At 39.4% G+C, this 21,413-nt stretch overlaps 1 protein-coding gene across 2 annotated transcripts in view; it reads right to left on the minus strand.

Moving 5' to 3' along the window:
- LOC126474127 (F-box/LRR-repeat protein 4) overlaps nucleotides 1-21,413 on the minus strand; it is a 168,033-nt gene that overhangs the window by 16,261 nt on the left and 130,359 nt on the right. For both annotated transcript variants that reach the window (XM_050101562.1, XM_050101563.1), the window contains exon 12: nucleotides 15,059-15,215. In XM_050101562.1, coding sequence (XP_049957519.1) covers nucleotides 15,062-15,215 — 154 coding nt within the window. In that variant the 3' untranslated portion in view covers nucleotides 15,059-15,061. The remainder of the gene's footprint in view (nucleotides 1-15,058; nucleotides 15,216-21,413) is intronic.

Here is a 21,413-nt window from a genome sequence, read left to right on the forward strand (position 1 = left end):
CTGGTCTTCCAAAGATTCCTTTTACAGACCTCACATTTCTTGATTTGTCTACCATGTACTTTGACACTGATGGAATGTGGTTCAAAATTGTTTTCTTTGAAAATGTCTCTGTAACAACAGTTAAAACTTTCACCTTTTCACTGTAAGATGCACAATATTCAACAGTTGAATTGATATTTGTGAAAAATTTCTGGCAAGAGTGCTTTGGTTCATTTTCTTCTGAAGATGGAATTTCTACTTTGAAGAGTGTGGTCAGTTTTGCTGTAGTGTATTCATCCATAACTTTAGTACAAGGTGTACAACTTTGCTTCCGCCATCATTTGCGGCTTTAATGAAACAAATTGGGTACACATGTATCATTCAAAATATTTTCCACCGCTGGCCACTACTTTCTCCCATCTTTCGGGCAGTGTGCGAATCCCCCCTCGAAAAAATTGTTCATCTTTTGAACCGATCCACAAATCGAGCCAATTTGTGACTTCTTCACAAGATCGGAAGTGTTGGTCAGCCAGGCCATGCGCCATTGATATAAACAGGTGATAGTCCGAAGGAACAATGTCTGGAAAATATGGCAGATGGGGTAGAACTTCCCATTTTAATGTTTCCAAGTACGTTTTGACCTCTTTTGCAACATGGGGTCGAGCGTTGTCATGCTGAAAAATCACTTTATCGTGCCTCTCGCTGTATTGCGGCCGTTTGTTTTTTAATGCTCTGCTCAAACACATTAATTGTGTTTAATAGTGAGCACCTGTGATTGTTTCACTTGGTTTTAACACCTCATAGTATGTGACGCTGAGCTGGTCCCACCAAATGCAGAGCATAATCTTGGAGCCGTTAATATTCGGTTTGGCTGTCGATGTGAAAGCATGGCCGGGATGTCCCCATGATTTTTTGCGTTTAGGATTATCTTAATGGACCCATTTTTCGTCCCCAGTCACAATGCGATGCAGAAATCCCTCCTGTTTTTGCTTCTGAAGCAACTGTTCACAAACACACAAATGCCGTTCAACATCTCTTGGTTTCAGCTCACATGGGACCAAAGTTCCTTCTTTCTGAATCATGCCCATAGCCTTGAGATGTTTTGAAATGGTTTGCTGTTTCACTCCCACTAATCACGCCAATTCTTCTTGAGTTTGACAGGAGTACTCACTCAGCAATGTCTCCAATTCTGCATCTTCGAAAACATTCTCTCTTCCACCACTATGCTGGTCTACAATGTTAAAATCACCATTCTTGAACCGTTGAAACCACCCACAACACATTCTTTTACTAATAGCATCCTTACCATAGGTACTTGAGAGCATTCGATGAGACTCAGCCGCTGTTTTCTTCAAACTGAAATAAAACAGTTACAGCTCCTGCAAACGACGAGAATTAGGCTCGTAAACTGACATTTTCAATCAAGAACAACTTTATGACACAGACACAAATCGACTAATGTTTGAATGAGGTTATGTTGACCGAGGTATAAGCTAAGCTAACTGCCTAACATCTGCGATCTGTTTCTTTTGACCACTGCTTACCGTTGTCACCACCTATTGACAAATGGTGGAAGCAAAGTTGTACGCCTTGTAATTTCTCTGCACTTTCTTGATGCATAGAACTAATGACTTGACTTCACTGGCCACTGTTTCTTAACCGAAGTAACACCTACCTAGGTAGTTGACTGATACAGGGTATTTAATTCTTCCTCTATTGATGTAAAATCTGCTTCATCTGCATCATGGGAGGCTTCACTTCACCTTGTTCAGATTGTTGTTATTCTGTCAAACATTAAGAACACTAAAGTCGTCACTGGAAACCTCTTCATTTTGAAACAGAGCCTTCAAATGAGAACACTTATTCCCAACCTGAACAAAGTCTGTTTTTTTGTTTGCATTGTATATCACTCTTTTATGGATGTGCAAATAGTAAGCACACTTCATTCTCCTGTGGCCCCAGTCAGAAGACATTTCAGACAGTCCTTTTCACAAAACACACAGCAACCGTGTCAACTGGCAAATTCCTCATGAAAACACATAAATCGCTGGATGGTCTCAGATTTCTTAGAAGACTCTTCAGTAAACAAATTAGCACTGAAAAACTACAATAAAGAAACCTGCAATGAATAACCACGACAAAGAAACTGACAAGAAACTACAACAAAGTGTAAGAAATATCTGCAACAATGAAGGTGAAAAGAAATAACTGCAACAGAGAAAGTGATAAGAAATAACTGCAACAAAGACAACAGAAATAAAAATTGTAACAAAGAAATTAGTAAGAAACAACTTCAATGAAGACATACATAGCCTTGAAAGTTTAAAAAAAAATGACTTTTTAAAATAAAACCTGTCCAACTTAAAAGTGGAAGCTCTCCTTTTTAGAGAATATAGTACTACACGGTACTAATCAACAGAAAAAATCTAACTTTTCTGGATTGGAATTTTTGGAAAAAAAACCTGTAAATTATAAAAAAAATTTCAAAAGGCGACAGTAAAAGAACTTTGACAGATATGTCCAAACGGAGGCTACCACTGTAATCATAAAGCAAATAAAAAACCTCTAACAAAATATCTAGAACTGTTACAGGGATACAGTATTTTAAAAAATTTTCCGAAATTCGCATCTTCAAAATGGTGTTTGCAGTGTCATCTTTGGAGGCCCGTATCTCGGACCAGGAATTTTTTTTGGGAAAAAAAGGGGGGGGGATATGTTTCTTACTTACTCCTGAATTTTAACATATGCTAAATTCAACAACGTCCGAGACTACGAAGGTAACCCCAAGCTTGAAGTGATACGGATTATGCCTATATAATTAAATTTTTGTTTGTTTGCGAGTTTATGTTTACAGTCCTGGCACACAATGAAATCTCTGTGCCGCAGCACTGTTGATACAGCGGCACAGCACTAGAGGAGCAAAACAAAATTTCAATGTACTTGCAAACTTGAGGTTACATTACCTACAACTGTTTGTGATGAACCTCTGTGATGTTTGGTAATCACTGAGGATGGTTTTAATTCACTGTTTCCCTTTGCTGTGAAGTCTTAGAACAATTTGTGAATACTTGTTGCCATGTCTAACATTGTTTCTCTTGATTATCCCAATGTCCTGAAATCTTAAATGCATAACAAATAATGGAAGCAATGCTTTCTGTATAGTTAAGGCAATGAGCAAGCTGACAGGGACATAAAGGAAATTGAAGTAACTACTATGCTTTCATAGAGCATTCCTCCTTGCAAATGACTGTAACTGAAATGTAAAACACACCTACCAAGCATGGATACATTTTCTGTGTAGGTTACATTGTTCTGTCCTGCAGCACCACTGAGGTGAGAGTTTTGTTTGGCGCAGTGTGTCAGAGACACGGGATGAGAAGGGAGGTAAGACACAGGGAAGGGGGACTGACAGCTGGAAAGTAAAGGCAGTATGGGGATGAAATAGGAATGCACCACTGGTGAGCCATCTCCCCCAGTGTCCACACATTCCTGTGGACAGCTTGTTGGTGGTGGCTTTTATTTTTGAAGTTCAATTTTTTCTTTGTGCTACCCTTCAGTCTAGTACCATTCCACAAAAAGAGATGTGCATAATTTGAGCTCAACAGCAAAAGGAAAAGTGGTCCCCAAAAGCCCCTACATTAAGATAAAATAGTAACAACAATAATGAAAAATCTCATAAAATTTTATTTGTTTTTCATCTCAAAAACTAATGTGCAGATATACCGTATTTACTCGAATCTAAGCCGCACTCGAATCTAAGCCGCACCTGAAAAATGAGACTCAAAATAAAGGGGAAAAAAAAAAAAAATTCTCGAATCTAAGCCGCACCTGAAATCTGAGACTCGAAATTCATGGCGAGAAAAAAGTTTTAGGCCGCACCTCCAAATCGTAACAAAGTTGGTCCATTGTAATATGAGACACAATTTAGGTCGAATGAATGACGATGCAGCTACAGTAGTTTGGTTCGAGTCGTAAGCTTAGCAGTTAAGCTTTACCAGGTTGCCATTGCTATGCGTCAGGCGCTCCATCCGTATTTATACGGGTACCCTTCCTTTTTCACGCGCTTCGTCTGGTTTGAATCGATTGCTTATTTTGCTTTGATCTGATAAGTGCCGTTTTCTTTGTTATAGGTGTTTACGTCACTCTAAGCTGAAAATGCATTACTGTACTGCGTCATGCATTGATTCTGATAGTTCGTGTTTACGGCCTGTCGCCGCTCGCGGCATGGCTTGCTTTTGTGCGCGCTACCGCCGCTTACAATAATAAAAAAGAGAGGAATTGTCTCATAACCGAAACAACGGCAAGAGACTGCTATTTGTTGTTACTTACACTGCTGCTTTCTTTGATAATGATCAACAAGAACCAAATAATAGACTGCGTATGATAGAACATAGTTCTGAACGAGAGTTAGTCGAAAATTTTTCTCCGTTTGAAAATCTTTGCGGCCGCTTCTTTAGTACATCAAATTCTGCACAGTAATTAGAGTCACCTTAGATTTAAAAATCTAGTCAGTTGCCGTACTTCATTTCTGACTGTGTCACTATTAGGCATAAGAATAATACGAATATAAACATGAAACGATACGTATATTCTGCCGCGTTTGCTGTTGTCTCACTCTAAATGAGATAGCAGCAAACACGAAAGAATACATGGCAAAATGTTTATATTCGTATTATTCTTATAGTGAAGAGAATACTGCATGTGATTCACATTTCATCAGGTTCCTATTAGCAACCACCTCTTCTCACAGGTAGGAAAAAATTCAGAACGTAGAGTTGGCCATATTGACAAACATCCCTTTGCCAGTCGGATTTTCGTATTACATTGAAATTCTGCTACATTCGAAGATGAACAATACGGAATTTGTATTTACTTCGTTGAATAATGTATGAAAATGCAGTGGTCGAAACTCGAGGCGGAGAAAAAAAGCTCGTCTTCCACCTTTTTTTTTTTATTTATTTACTGACGCAGAGGTTTTGGCGCCAGTATTAATCTTTGTGCCTACAAAGCATGCCTATGTAGCGCTACATATATTCGATGACAGAAGTTAGCTGTGGCGGCACCTACCAACATTTTGCAGAACTTCCGCTTGCCTTGCACTCGATTCTAAGCCGCAGGCGGTTTTTTGGATTACAAAAACCGGAAAAAAAGTGCGGCTTAGATTCGAGTAAATACGGTAGCAGATTAACCAATAACATACAAGTTAATAATTAATATTCCTGTTGTTGTTGTTGTTGTGGTCTTCAGTCCAGAGACTGGTTTGATGCAGCTCTCCATGCTACTCTATCCTGTACAAGCTTCTTCATCTCCCAGTACCTACTGCAACCTACATCCCTCTGAATCTGCTTAGTGTATTCATCTCTTGGTCTCCCTCTACGATTTTTACCCTCCACACTGCCCTCCAATACTAGATCGGTGACCCCTTGATGCCTCAGAACATGTCCTACCAACCGATCCATTCTTCTGTTCAAGGTGTGCCACAAATTTCTCTTCTCCCTAATTCTATTCAATACCTCCTCATTAGTTATGTGATCTACCCATCTAATCGTCAGCATTCTTCTGTAGCACCACATTTTGAAAGCTTCTATTCTCTTCTTGTCCAAACTATTTTTCATCCACGTTTCACTTCCATACATGGCCACACTCCATACAAATACTTTCAGAAACAGCTTCACTTTACTGGAAATAAACTATTCAATTCCTTTGTTTATAATTTCTGGGATTTGAATGATGCCTACTTAGACCAGTTTTAATATTTTGTCTGGTGGTTCTGTCACAGGATTGCCCTAAGTTCCCAAACATTAAATTCCCCAATTTCCGGACACAGTTTTAGCATTCTCTCTGTCAAATGTTGTGGCTTGAAGGGTAAGCAAATAGGTAGATTGGAGAAAGAAAGACAAAATCTAATACTGAATGAAGTTATTGACTCCTTTACAGGATTTATGACTGGATGGATAAGTGAATAGTTAAGTAATGTGAATAAAAGCTATTTTTAGTTAATGGATTTCTGTGTTGTTGCAAAGATGGATTTAAAACACTTTCAATAATTTTAGAAATAAGCTCAGAAAGATATAGGCCTAGGCCTCTTGAAAGAGGTGTGAAATGGGGGGCAGGGCGGTGCCCTGAGTTGTATAAACCAACACTATAGTGAGCCCAATAAATTTTTTGCTTGTACTATGTTCACTACTGTAGGCTCTTAACCACTGTGTTATACCAGTTATTTTACAGGTATTGTGTGATTTTTCTTTCAAGAAATATATGAGCACATAACGTACAAACCGCTGGCGGGTGCCACAATTTTCTTGCTAGCACCGCCCGTACTCTCTCTCTCGAATATATAAACTACTTTTAAAGTGCAAAAATGTACTACAATAAATAAAATGCCTATAAACTGCTGCACTGAACAACACCAGAAACCGTTGGCCTTGACCTCTGGCATGTCAAGATGCACTGCAGGGCTCGGTCTGCAGATAAACCATAAAAATCAGCCGATTTACACCACAAATAAACCGATCTGCCCTGCAGGCAGATTAAAGAGACTAGGTCCGATGGGTTGAGCCTACATGTTAGTCGGAAACAATGGGTTTCAGATCGACATGCCCAACCCATACGATACCTGTGGAACTGGCCCATAGTTCTGGTCCATCATGGAAATCTGCTTGTGTGTGGCTAGCTATTCATGCCCATAGTCAGAAGTCACCGACAGCGCATCGGAGAACTGAGACGGTGGTGATCAATCTGTGCTACAGATAACTTAGTGAATATTCTGAGATCCAAACAAACCACTACTGGTGCCTCCCTACTGCTTTTGTCGGCAGCTGTTCAGTCAGTGGTAAGCAGTGGTGGCAGTTCTGACTGTAAGCTGAGGGGAGCTGTGGGGAGGGGAGAAGTGGTAGGAAGGGGGGCACATGACACCCAGCAGCTACTCAGCTGTGTCCTGCCAGCTACGATGTGTGGAATTTCTATGAACAAAAGATTTCATCCGTTGAGTAAAAAATGAGATTTTCCAGTTTTTTTCTGAATTTCCATGACAATGCCCTGATTTCCAAGGAACATTTGAGATTTCCAGAACTTGTGGCAACCCTGCTCACAAATCAATGCACTGACAATTTTCCATTTAGATTCAGAAAATAAATGAATATTAAAGATGGCCAAGGCAACAGAACACGAGGTAGGTACCATAAATAATTTCTCAATTTCTGTAAAACTACACCACAACAGATAAACATGACTGATAAAAAGACATTTATGAAGCCTTGAAAGAATAGTGAACTACGGATACGTGCTATGGCTTCAGGAGAGGCCTAAAATCTTGCTTTGATATACACAGTGGCTAGAAAAAACAAATATGGCAAATTATATTATCTTCTTGACATGATAATTCCAATTTCTCATGGAACATGAATTATTTCAACCAGTAAATAGTTTTCACCATTTACCTTGCATGACAGTTAAGGCCTGGAGCACTGTATGAGACGGTGCATCAATAAGAGAAGCCATAGTTAGTTGTAAAAAAAATTCAAGTACAATTCTTTCTTGTCTCTTGTTCTACTTACGAAATTGGGGCTCAAACAATGCAAATACGTGATGGTATAACAACACTGTGAAAAGGATAGCTTGTTACTCACCACACACAGGAGGCATTACGTTGCAGGCAGCTAAGGTCTTAGCGCCTGGAGACGACAGTGGCCCAGTGCATATGAGTTGTGCATGTGCGAATGCGTGGCAGTTTTATTTTGTCTATGTCTGACGAAGGACTAAGTCTGATAGTTAAATAATACCTAGCAATCTTTTTGAATGTGCCTGTCTGCCACTCAGCACCTCCTCTATGTGGTTAGTAGCAATCTATCCTTTTAATATTGCTAAAATTGATGATTCATGACACATGCACTTAACCCAAGTGTTCTTTGACATTTTTGTATTGAACTGCAGTTTGAAATTTAATAACATCAGTTCAAGACCTAGCATTCTGATAATTTTTCATGTCTGGTATAGCCAGATCTCTGAGTCTACAGCTCATCTTTTTTCCCAAAATCTTGCCATTACCTTGAATAATGTATCATATTATACGTAAAATTTGCCGTTCTTTGCAAATCTTAAATCAAATATTAGGGTTTCCATTTTAAAAAAAATCATCACTTTAACCTCCAAATCACCTCAAAAATCATGTTCAAGGTCATGGTCATTAGCAGCAATTAGTGACCCTCTTTGATACTTCCAACTTTGATCTAAAAAAGTTTGCTGCATCTCACCTCTGTCCCAAGTTATTCCCCATTATGGATTAAAATGGTCCACAAATCTCTTTTCAATTACTGAGTGACCAAACAGAAGCTTTCTTCTTAATTCAGTAGCATTGATATTCGAAGAACTGTCATGTGCTATTTCCTTTATTAACCTCCAACAATCTTGCAGTGTCTTTTTACTGCTGATACAAAGCTTCTAATTTTGACGAACTGTTTTGTAGCTCCTGTGTCGGATTCATGCTCTTTCCCAACAAATCATCACTTCCCACACAGTTACTGTGGGGTCATTCCACACCAAGTGGTCTAAAACTGAAAAAAGTTCCCACCATCATGGTCTCCAATTTTCGTCAAATTTTAACTGTAGCTTTAGTCAAGTGTTGAAGTAAGTTTCCCAAGATTTCAGGCCTCTAGCTGCAATAGCTGCTGATCTAGACCCCCTTGTCTGAAGTGTACTTAGTCCGTGTGCATGCAACATAAAAAAAATGTCATATTTGGAGTCTAATAAAATCGAAACTAATTCATAAGAATGGTTAGTAAGATGCGACCCTGTACAGTTTTTTTTGCTGATTCCAACGAAATTATGTATAACATTACTCATGCAAACCCCGGTCAAATAACTCGACTCAAAGTATACTTCAAAATTTGTCGTGACACAACGCGACAAATTTTGACCAATATTAAGACTGCAATGATTTCCTTGCAGTTGAAGATATGGACTTGAACTTTTGGCCAAGCTTCATGCTTGTGCTAGACATAATGCAGCCGGATTTGCAATGATCCAGGCCATATGGTCGCCCTGCAGTATCTCTTCAAATTAGGCAGTGTCAGCACAAACGGTAAAATTTACCAAAGTTTCAAGCCAATTACTAAAAAATAGTTGGCCTGAATCTGCTTGTGAATAGTATCACCTAAAAGAGAAACTCTTGCTCTACAAGACTGACATTTGTTTTTTTTGCAACGCGACCATTAAGTACTCATTAACTCACATCAAAGTTGTTATATTTTGTATGCGCGATGCACTAATTTTTCTTCATTTCTAGGAATTTGAATCTTAATAGTCGCTTAGAATTACTGATATAATTGGATATTTCATTCGTGTTTTATTCAGTGATTGGCCAGTGAGAGATGTCAGAAGTTAATGAAGAAGAAGAATCGTTGGCCCCCTGTTCAATTGGAAAAGATGCTGCTGCATCGAAGTGCCATGTTATCTTCTATGCTAAGAAGACTGGATTCAAAGCGTTTAGTGATTTCACAGAATGTGACCAGAAATTGCTTGTTTCGCGTTCAGAAGCCAAACTTGACGAAAATTCCATCATTTGCTTCCACCATGAAGCCCTCTTCCTACATGAATATCAAGCGATGCAAAAGAAATGTTGCAATCCATTCAAGAAGAGGAATCACAATGTAAAAGCTGGACTTAGACTGCTTGATAATGAAACAGCTGCCAAACTTTGCCTGTTAAAGAAAAAAGAAGTGATTGATATAAAACCTGGTCAGAAGCTTTGCCCTCGCTGCATGTCGGCACTGAACCAAAAGCTAGAAGATTCATCATCACTATCAACCCAATCTGAACAAGATTTCACAACGGATGAAACTGAACCAGCCATCAACAAAAGTTTATCATTTATTGGTGCTTCACCATTGAAAAGAAGACAACTAAGTAAAAGAGATAAGCAAAGCTATGCAAAAAGAAAGATCTTGGATGCACAAAGTTTAATTGGGAATCAAATTGCTGCTGCTGTAGGAATCAATTACGATGAACAGCCAAGTTCAAGTAAAAGTCGCCCATGCAATAATTGTGCAGATCTTGATAATCTTATAGAAGAGTTGAAAGAAAAATGTAAAGTGTCAAATCGTAGGACAAAAGTTCAAATATTGACCTTGGTTCCAAGAAGCTGGACAATTAAAGATACGACAACAGCATTTAATGTATCAGAAAGAATGGTAAAGCAAGCGAGAAAACTGAAGAATGAGCAAGGTGTTCTAGCTTTTCCAGCAAATCGGCAAGGAAGGAAGCTTTCAGATGAAGTTGTTCAGAAAGTACATGACTTTTTTCAAGATGACGAATTCAGCAGACTTTGTCCAGGGAAGAAAGACTGTGTGCCTGTGAGAATTTCAGGAACAAAGGTGTACAAGCAAAAGCGGTTGTTGCTTTGCAATTTGAAGGAAATGTACGTGTCTTATCAGAAGCAAAATGGACCAGAAATTGGCTTCTCAAAGTTTTGCGAGCTTAGACCAAAATGGTGTGTTACAGTTGGCTCTGCTGGAATGCACTCAGTTTGTGTCTGTACAATACACCAAAATGTCAAGCTTATGCTCACTGGTGCATCAATCAATGAAGACTACAAGGAAATTCTTAGCAAAGCTGTTTGCAGCTTGGAAAACAAGGATTGTATGCTTCATCGTTGTGAAAACTGCCCTGGTCCAGAAGGTGTAGAAGCAGTTATTGCAACATATTTTGAAGATAATGACCCTGAAGAACTGATTGAGTACAAACAATGGATTCATACCGACAGGGATACTTTAGAAACAAAGCAGCTTTCAACAGAAGAGTATGTTGAAGATATTGCAGCAAAAATTTGGAACCTGTCTTGTCATCACTACATTGCCAAGCATCAAAGCCAGCACCTGAAAGCTCTCAAAACTGATTTGAAAGAAGGCGAATTCATAATACTAATGGATTTTGCTGAAAACTATTCATTTATTGTTCAAGATGCAGTGCAAGGCTTTCACTGGGAAAACAGTCAAGCAACAGTTCATCCATTTGTAGTCTACTACTGTGAAAACGAAGAGGTGCAATGTGTGAATCTTTGTGTTATTAGTGACTGCCTTCGACACGATACGATTACTGTCCATGTTTACATTGGAAAAGTAATCAATTACCTGAAGATGCAATTTTCCAAAATAAGCCACATCCACTACTTCAGTGATGGTTCAGCTGCACAATATAAGAATTTCAAGAATTTTCTCAACTTATGCTATCACAAAGAAGATTTTGAAATAACAGCAGAATGGAATTTCTTTGGAACAAGCCATGGAAAGTCGCCTTGTGATGGCATTGGAGGCACAACAAAACGGTTGGCAGCAAGAGCAAGTTTGCAACGTCCATATGAAAACCAGATTCTAACACCCAAAGATCTTTTCAACTTCTGCAATGATAATATCAATGGAATCAAATTCTTTTTCATCAGCAAAGAGGAAGTTGAAGAAGAAAAAGCTTCTCAAGAAGAAAGATTCCTGCAAGGGCACACTCTAGCTGGCACAAGAGAAAACCACCATTTTTTGCCCATTGATATGACGACAATTAAGGTCAGTAGAGTTTCTAATGATGCGACATCTTTTTTGGCCAAAATTAGTGCTGCTGAAGTAGTAGTTCAAGTCATGGATCTTCAGCCTGGGCAGTATGTTGCTTGCATTTATGAAAAGAAATGGTGGATTGGAAACATCGTTGAAATCTCAGTCGAACAGAAAGATGCTTTCATAAGCTTTATGCATCCTCATGGTCCTGCAAGTTCATTTTGTTGGCCCTTAAGACGTGATACTTGCTGGATTCCAGAACAACTTATCATTGGTGTTATTCCAGCTCCATCAGTGACATCATCTGGTCGGCAATACAGTTTTCCTGAAAGCATTCTCTTGCAAATCAACGATGCTTCCAGAATGATGAAGTAACTGAGGAAGACAGGCTTGGGAACCTGCATAAAGAAACCCACAATCAGGCTTGGGATCCTGTGGTAAAGACACCCTGTAATCAGGCTTGGGAACCTGCAGTAAAGATACCCACCCGTGGCTGTTACTGCATGGCTATCGGGCGTGGCCCCTATGGCGATGGGGATGCTGGTTTTATTGTGATAACCAGTAATGGCTCAGCAATCATGGACCAACGCAGGGCACTGCGCACACAAAATATAAGATACTTTGACCTGAGTAAATAAGCACTTAATGGAAGCGTTGCAAAAGAAAAATATATCCATCTCGTAGAGCAAGAGTTTCTCTTTCAGATGATACTATTCACAATTAAATCCAGGCTGACTATTTTGTAGTAATGGGCTTTGAACTTTGGTAAATAAAGCCATTTGCGCTGACACTGCCAAATTTGAAGAGATTTTGCAAGGCGACTATAAAGCCTGGGTAGTTGGAAATCCAGCTGTATTATGTCCAGCACAAAGATAAGACTTGGTAAAAAGTTCAAGTCCATATCTTTATCTGCAAGGAAATTATTGCAGTCTGAATATTGGTCAAAATTTGTCGCATTAAGTCACGACAGAATTAGGGGTACACTTTGAGTCGACTTGTTTGACCGGATTTTGCATCAGTAATCTTATAATTAATTTCGTTTGAATCAGCACAAAAAACTGTACAGGGTCTCATCTTACTAACCATTCTTATGAATTGGTTTCAATTTTATGAGACCCCAAAAATGGCATTTTGTCTGATGTCGCGCGCATGCGAACTTACTACCCTTCAGACAAGGGGGTGTAGATCAGCAAGTATTGCAGCTAGAGGCTTGAAATCTTGAGAAACTTAATTTAGCACTTGACTAGTGCTACAGATAAAATTTGAAGAAAATTGGAGACATGATGGTGGGAAGGTTTAGACCACTTGGCATGGAATGACCCTGTGATGTTTTGAAGCAAACGCAATTTATACATCTGCAAACTGAATGCTAAAACCATTGAAGTTTATTTGACACACCACAGTTTGCTGCCAGTTATTCAATCAGAGAAATACCTGAGCAAATAAATTATGAATTATCTTCCAAAACAAACTGAAGATAAAGATATTGTACTGTACTTGCTATGACTGCTACTGTCTGTTGAAAGTGTAAATTGAAAGAGATGGTCCTAGTTGGATCATAAAGAGGCTCAGCTTGCTCTGCCTTCTCTGTACCTGTCGTAAGACTCTTAGGTTTGCTGGCCCATCATACCATCTGACCAGTGGTGTGATCTATAAAATGTGACCATTTTCACTTAAGGTTACTAAAGTAACAAGATGTGCATATTAGGTAGTGAATCCGTTTATCAGGCAGAAATAATACTTCGCAAAGTAGGTTTTTCTTTTTTTCTTTTTCTGGTGTTCTCAAATTTGAAGAACGAGAGGCACGGCACTCCTTACACTTGTCCTACTGAGACTATATTAGAAACAGCCCATTTATACATAGGAAGGAATCAAACTGGAGCGTAGCCTTTGAAAAATTTAATAAGTGCCAAACAAGAGCAACACTAATGCCCACATAAAAAGCCATGCAGAAGAAGTTACAGCACAGCTGGTAGATGTCACAACATGATTTTACAGGTGGACCTGCCTCTGATAAGGTAGCATGTGCTGTGATGGAATTGGAGTAGAATGTGTTGCGTATTTACATACAGCAGGACTGGCACCTGTATGTTCTACAGGAATATATGTCCCATGTTACAAAGGTGTTGGGAGTAGGTGTGGGATAACAATGGGCCAGAATATTTCATAAAGTGGATGGGTCAGCAAAATACCACACTGTGGGAGGTGGGATGGATTTTGGGTACAATGTTTCTTATTTATGGGAACAATGTATAGACTTGGTGGAAGATGTGATTAAGTTGTTCCAGTCATATTGGGTGCTGTGATGGAGCCCATTTGCAGCTAGTTTATAGGTGTTGGAGTGTGTGGAGATGGCATGGCAGATCTATTGTGGACATTTGGAGGATGCATTCAGGTGTCCATGACCATTCTGCAGATTTGTTTATGTAGGTGTGGATAAGGATATAGTTGATAAGGTGTATAAGGAATGAGGTGGTGATTTTGGGATCGTACGTTGGGAGGGAGGAAGCGCTAGAGACAGCAAGATCATGGATGCAGGTTTACAGGGAGGTGGTGGCACTTATGATCCACGTAACGTCAAATTAACTATCTGCAATTATTTAAAGTGAGAGAATCTTCTATTTGGCCTCGCTAACATCTTGTATAGTGTAATGGAAAGTTGTTCTGCCCTCAATTCTGGACTCCAACCAAGCAGTATCACTGCCTCTCAGTGATGGCGTATTTCAGTTATTTTGAAACTTATTTGTATATTTAAAACAGTGAAATAATTTTTTGTTTAAATTAACAGCCTTATAGTGCAACACTTCTTTAAAACCTGAAAATAAAAATTAAGCTATCCATTCCATGTTTTATCATACAACAACACAAAATAAAGCTTTCTCTACAATAATTTAAGTTCTGTAGATAAATTATATAAAGCAGTAATGTCAAAATGTGGAGTTTATTGGGTAGATACAACTGTAATGTCAAACTGCGGAATTTATTAAGTGAACACAACAAGACTCATAATGTCTAGTACCTAAAGGGACATGAAAAATTGCCCAACAAAAAGAATTCAGTGATACTTGCTTGAATGGTTATATTTTAAATATGAATCTACTGCTCTCTATATTAAATATATTTTTCCCCTCATAAAATTGTACCTCATAGGACTTACAACAAAAACTACTACAGCAGTTAAACTCAGAATATGATTATAATATGTGTTCTTTTCACACATGCTATCAAAAACGTATTATTACCTCAGATAAATACTTCAAGCAGTTCTCGCTGTGTCAGCTTTGTCAATCTTGAGCTTTTGATGACTTCTTCCAGTGCCGTCATCAGACTTCAGTAGGATGTTAGATAGTTCAGTTGGCTGACATATGTGATGATTGTATACAGCCACCTAAAATATCTAATAGCCTAATGAAATATCCTGACAATGATGATGGAGAAAGTCATCAAAACACTTGAGGCTGACAAGTCTGATGCAGAAAGAACTCTGAAACATTTATTCAAGAATGTTGCTGTGAAAAACTATGTTGACATATAATTACCTTTCAGTATGTTGGAGAAATATAACCACTATTTTGAGAGCTGCGCTTGATGCTAACATTTGGAAAAATGTGCCTCCACAGAGCTACTTGGGTGTCCTGTATCTGATCACAAAAACTCAAGTCCAAAAGCCGGAGGCGTCGACATTCTGTCAGAAACCTACAATGAGAAGTTAGAGAAATAAAAATGTGGTACAATGTCATTTTAACATACTTCATTCATCTTTTAAAAAATATGAAGTTAAACTAGCACCAGTGGGAACATGGTCATTTATAAATTCGAGAATAGAATTGTAATCTTACCAAAAGACCCATTACTAATATACATGCTTCCATGTTACACTTTGGTTACAAAGTGTGTGTAGTGAAAAAAACACATTTTAACTGACCCAAGAAACAAGAACTGTTTCAATTTCTTATACTGTCTTGTATATGTACAGTATGGTAGTGATCTCGATAAAGTGCTTCTCTGCTTAACTGTTGTCTAAAAATGAAACAACCCCAACAAACAAAATTATTCTATCAGAATGTGGAAGACAGAATGACAATAAAACAAAAATCTAACAATCTACCATTACATATGCCTGTCTATTGTACAAGACCTGCTCAATGTAGTGAGCAGCAATCTGTTTTAATACTCATATTGTAATAATGTAAATTACATGTATTTAACATCCTATATATAAAGTTCATAATAAAAGATTGTAAATTATATCTGATTTAACATTATCTTCTCTTCAATGGGGGATAAATTTGTATCACTGATTTGAGAAGTATTTTACATTTGTTGAACTACAAACAATATTTATTTTTGTATGAAATTGGTGAGAACAAAATGGAAAACTAATCGTCACTTTTCAAAATAGTCATTAAATTCAACATAGCTGTCTTGATTACGAAAGCAGGTAACCTGAAATTAAATATACAAATGTTGCTAATGTACATAGTTGCCATTCTTTTTTACTTAATTTATATTACTTTGATTTAGGTTTAAAGAAAGCCTTACCTCAACATTTGTGTATAGTATCTTTACATGAGAGTGAAATCGAGGCTGGAGGTGCGAGTAAGAAAAGTATACCCTCCTATCTTTTCTACTTGCTTTACCCATTGTTACATTCACATCCTTGTGCTCAGCCGACAGAATATGAAGAAATTGGACAGACTGTATAATTGTTTCAGCACATATTTCCCAGCCTATGTGATTTAACAACATTGTAGCGAAGTAGCAGTTACAATCCTATTGTTAACATAAGCAAGCTGTACTGCCTGCAGTTGTGTAAATAAAAAATAGTGTTAGCAAATAAACTGTGTCGATGACGACAGGAGCTGGTTTCAGAACTGCACAGTTATGTAGTAAACAGATAAGTGCAACTGATGTTGGAGCCATCCAAGTATACTTCACTGACCAACTCAAAGCTTTAATTTGTCAATCTCTCTTTCTTTGGTAACTCCACTCAAGTTCTGCTGCATGCCTTGGCTGTGACTAACTCATTCTACAAAGTTATTGTGCTGTGCGTGCACTGGGCATAATCAGCCCTAGTTGGTTGGCAGCATTCCTGTGTGTGTATGTTTCAATATAACTGAGATGAAATGCAGCCATCTCAAGATTATGTTCAGTGTAATTGTTCATAGCACGGCTGTAGTACACCTGAAGTTTCAGTGCGAAGGAATTTGTTATGTTTTGTGGTATATGAAAAGGTTCTATATCAAAGTGTAACGTGAACTGGTTTTTGAAGAAGGAAAAATTCCAATAACAAACAATAATTATTGTTGAATAGTTAATTGTCTGTATCATAATATGCATCTGACGGAATACATATAACTGGCCGAGTAGAGAAATCTTCATAAACGTGATCCAATCACAACAGGACAAATAGTTAAGACTGAATTAAAATTTTTGGCACCACCTCAAATGTAATCTTTTATAACAATGAGTAGACAGGAAAAGTGTGAACTGTGATATTTCGCTGGATGAATTTTAAATAGTTTTAATTTTTCTGCAATTTTGTACATTTTTAATGTAAAATAACAGTCTCAAAAAATAGCTGAAGGATGTGTTAACAGTGACTTAACTGTTGAGAGGGACAGTAATAGTCAAGAAATTGGAGCAAATGATGTATGTGTAGTAGGTTAAATTGATAACAAAGAACTATCACACCCAACTGTGATGGAGAATGTAAATTAATTCAAATGCTAGTATGTTGAAACCAAAACTCTATGATGAATGATTCTACCATTGTAAATGCTGATAGTATTACACGATTCTGTAATATTTAAAAGAGATGAATGAAAACATGCATAAAACGAATGCAAACACAAGGAAAATGAACAACAAATTAGATTAAATTTCTCTTATTTCAAGTCTATAGTCACTAACTTGAAGCTCCTCAGACTACTGGTTTCAATCAGCAATGATCATATTCAGATCTGTGCACGTATGAACAAGGGAGAGACATGTGTGCAGATGTGAAGATGGTCACTGCTGACTGAAACCAGTAGTCTGAGGACCTACAAGTTTGTGACCATAGACTTAAAAAAAAAAAAAAATTCTACATTTTTGGGTTACTGTTCCATTCACGACCATGTTGCGGCTTGCAAAACAAACAAAGAACCCCCCACCCCACACACAAACTGAGCACAAACTAGAGGAAAACATGCAAATATTGAAGGAAATGAAGCACCAGACACCAAAAATTTGACAGAAAAATTTTGAGATGGTTAATTTCAGTTTCAATTAATCTTAAACAGTTAATCTCGTTACTGAACCAACTTCAACAATTCATGATGCCATTGTTGATGTACAAATGTTACAAGACAAAAATAATTTAGACGTTAAAATAGTTTCTGATATATGACAACATTCTTCTCATCTTGAAATTAATGTTAATGAGGTACACTGATGAGCCAAAACATTCTGCCCACTGCAAGGTTGAATGTCTCCTGGCAGTGCTGCGGAAACGTGACACAGTAAGAAAAGAGTGTAAGCAGAAGAGGGACTAATGGGCAGTCATTATAGGGAAGATATGGGCTGCAAATGTTGAAATCCACTGATATAAGTGGTTTTGACAAAGGGCACATTGTTGCTGTGCTGCGACTGGAAATGAGAATATCTGAAACTGGTCACCTGCTGGTGTACACCATTGTGAGCATCTACGAAAGGTGGTTGAGGGGCGGTAAAATAATGAGTAGACCGTATGCTAGTGGACGACCCCATCTCAACACAAAGCACAGAGGTCAGAGGATTCCCCACTGTGTAATCCACGGTAGGCAGCCATCTGTGGCAGATCTGGTGACAGAGTACAATGCTGGTAGAGGCACAAGTGATTCAGAGCACACTGTTCGAAGGCCATAATTGAGCAAGGAGCTCAACATCGCATGACCTCCATGTGTTCCTGTGTTGACCCAACGACACTGCCAATTATGATGGCAGTGGGTGCAGCAACATTGAGTTTTCACATTGGATCAACAGAAACATGTTGCCTGTCAAATGCATCACACTTCTTATTACAGCAGGTTAATGGTTGGGTCCTTGCACGCCGTCATCTAGGTGAATGGCTGCATGAAACATACACCACACCACAGATGTGCGATGGTGAGGGTACAATTATGCTATGGGGTACACTGAGACGGGCTTCCATGGGACATGTGGTGGCAATGGAAGGACATCAAGACAGCAGTGAACTGCACTATGTGATCAAAAGTAATCGGACACCTGGCAGAAAATGACTTGCAAGTTTGTGGTGCCCTCCATCAGTAATGCTGGAATTCAATATGGCGTTTGCCCACCCTTAGTCTTGATGACAGCTTCCACTCTCACAGGCATACATTCAATCAGGTGCAGGAAGGTTTCTTAGGGAACAGCAGCCCATTCTTCACAGAGTGCTACAGTGAGGAGAGGTATCGATGTCGGTCAGTGAGGCCTGGCACAAAGTTGGCGTTCCAAAACATCCTAAAGGTGTTCTACAGGATTCAGGGCAGGACTCTGTGCAGGCTAGTCCAGGCAGGGATGTTACTGTCGTGTAAGCACTGCGCCACAGGCAGTGCATTATTAACAGGTGCTCAACGTGTTGAAAGATGCAGTCGCCATCCCTGAATTGCTCTTCAACAGTGGGAAGCAAGAAGTCGCTTAAAACATCAATGTAGGCCTGTGCTGTGATAGTGCCATGCAAAACAACATGGGGTGAAAGGCCCCCCTCCATTAAAAACATGACCTCACCATAACACCACCGCCTCCAAATTTTATTGTTGGTACTACACACGCTGGCAGATAACGTTCACCGGATATTTGCAATACCCACACACTGCCATTGGATCACCACACTGTGTACCCAATGTTTTTCCACTGTTCAATCATCCAAGAAGGAATTTGGGTGGAATAAAAGATAAAAAAATAACATGACAAGAAGAAAAAGGAAGAAGATTGTACACTAATTTCAAAAAGAAGATGAGAAAAAGTTACTGGAACAGAAAGATGAGAAAACAAAATCAAACAATGGAAAATGCAGGATGGAATGTAACAATTTTATGAAAAGGATACTTGCTACTTGCCATATAGCGGAGATGCTGAGACACAGACAGGGACAACAAAGAGACTGTCAGAAAGTGAGCTTTCGGCCAACATGGCCTTCATTGGTGATAGAACACACCCACACCCACAAACACACGTGACCACAGTATCTGGCTGCTGAGCCAGACTGCGAGCAGCAGCGTGTGATTCGAGAAACCACCGGATGGCGGGGGTAAGGAGAAGACTGGGGTGGAGAGGCGGAGGGGTAGCATGGTAGGGGTGAGGGATGGTGAAGTGCTGCTTGTGGGAGCATATAGGGACGAGTTGGAGAGAGGGTAGGGCAGTTAGGTGCAATCAGAGGGAGGGGGTACGGAAAATGGGAGAAGTAAAAAGACTGTGGGTACACTGGTGGAGAAGAGGGCTGCTTAGTGCTGGAATGGGAGCAGGAAAGAGGCTATATGGGTACGGACAATGAGTAATGAACGTTGAGACCACGAGGGTTACAGGACTGTAGAATGTATTGCACGGAGAGTTACCATCTGCACAATTCAGAAAAACTGGTGTTGGTGGGAAGGATCTAGATGGCACATACTGTGAAGTAAGTCACTGAAATGAAAAACATCATGTTGGCTGCGGTCTTCAGCAAGGGGCTGGTCCAGCTGTTTGTTGGCCACAATTTGTCAGTGGACATTCATGCAGACAGACATCTTGTTGACTGTCATGCCCACGTAAAATGCAGCACAGTGGTTGCAGCGTAGCTAGTAGATCACGACTGGTTTCACAGGTAGTCCGGCCTTTGATGGCATAGGTGATGCTTGTGACTGGACTGGACTTGGTGGTGGTGGGAGGATGTATGGGACAGGTGTTGCATCTAGATCTATTACAGTGATCAGTGATATGGGTCGTAAGGTAAGGGGTTGGGAGCGGGGATTGTGTAGGGATGGGCGAGGGTATTTTGCAGGTTTGATAGGTGGCAGAATACTACTGCAGGGCAGGTAGGAAGGATAGTGAATATGACATTCTTCATTTCAGGGAACAGCGAGAGGTAGTCGAATCTTCATTGTTGTTGTTGGACGATAAGAACTCACAATAACTGGCTAGATTGTCTAAAATATGACTTGTGTAAAAATAAAATGAGGTGTCTGTATGTGTGGATGGATATGTGCGTGTGTGCGAGTGTATACCTGTCCTTTTTCCCCCTAAGGTAAGTCTTTCCGCTCCCGGGTTTGGAATGACTCCTTACCCTCTCCCTTAAAACCCACTTCCTTTCGTCTTCCCCTCTCCTTCCCTCTTTCCTGATGAGGCAACAGTTTGTTGCGAAAGCTTGAATTTTGTGTGTGTGTTTGTGTTTGTTTGTGTATCTATCGACCTGCCAGCGCTTTTGTTCGGTAAGTCACCTCATCTTTGCTTTTATATATAATTTTTCCCACGTGGAATGTTTCCTTCCATTATATTGATATCAATAAAATGAGTGTATTATAGAAGGGTGGTATTATGTAATATAGTAACCCACTTGGTGGTCATTTGTAAGACAGTCACATCTCTGTGCTGTGCATGTGCAACCAGCATTAACCAGGTGGAATGGAACTGTGACTTTTTTTTTTTGCGCACAACTTCAATGGTCATTAGCGCCCAGACCTTGTTAGGAATGCACCGCGAGTAACAAGTTTAAAACAGCAACGAAACGGAAAACACGCAATTGCCCACAAGGGCAGAACGGCGCCGGCACAGCCGTCAGCAGATGGCGATGGCTGAACTGGCAGTGTCCAATTCGTAACCGGGCCAAAACTACCTCCTCCTGCTGAGAAGTGCGTGAGGAGGACGTCCAAGCCGTGGGAAGAGGTTTCAAGG

This window comes from Schistocerca serialis, chromosome 4 (genome assembly GCF_023864345.2).
Source record: "Schistocerca serialis cubense isolate TAMUIC-IGC-003099 chromosome 4, iqSchSeri2.2, whole genome shotgun sequence".
In the NCBI taxonomy this organism is placed as follows: Eukaryota; Metazoa; Arthropoda; class Insecta; order Orthoptera; family Acrididae; genus Schistocerca; species Schistocerca serialis.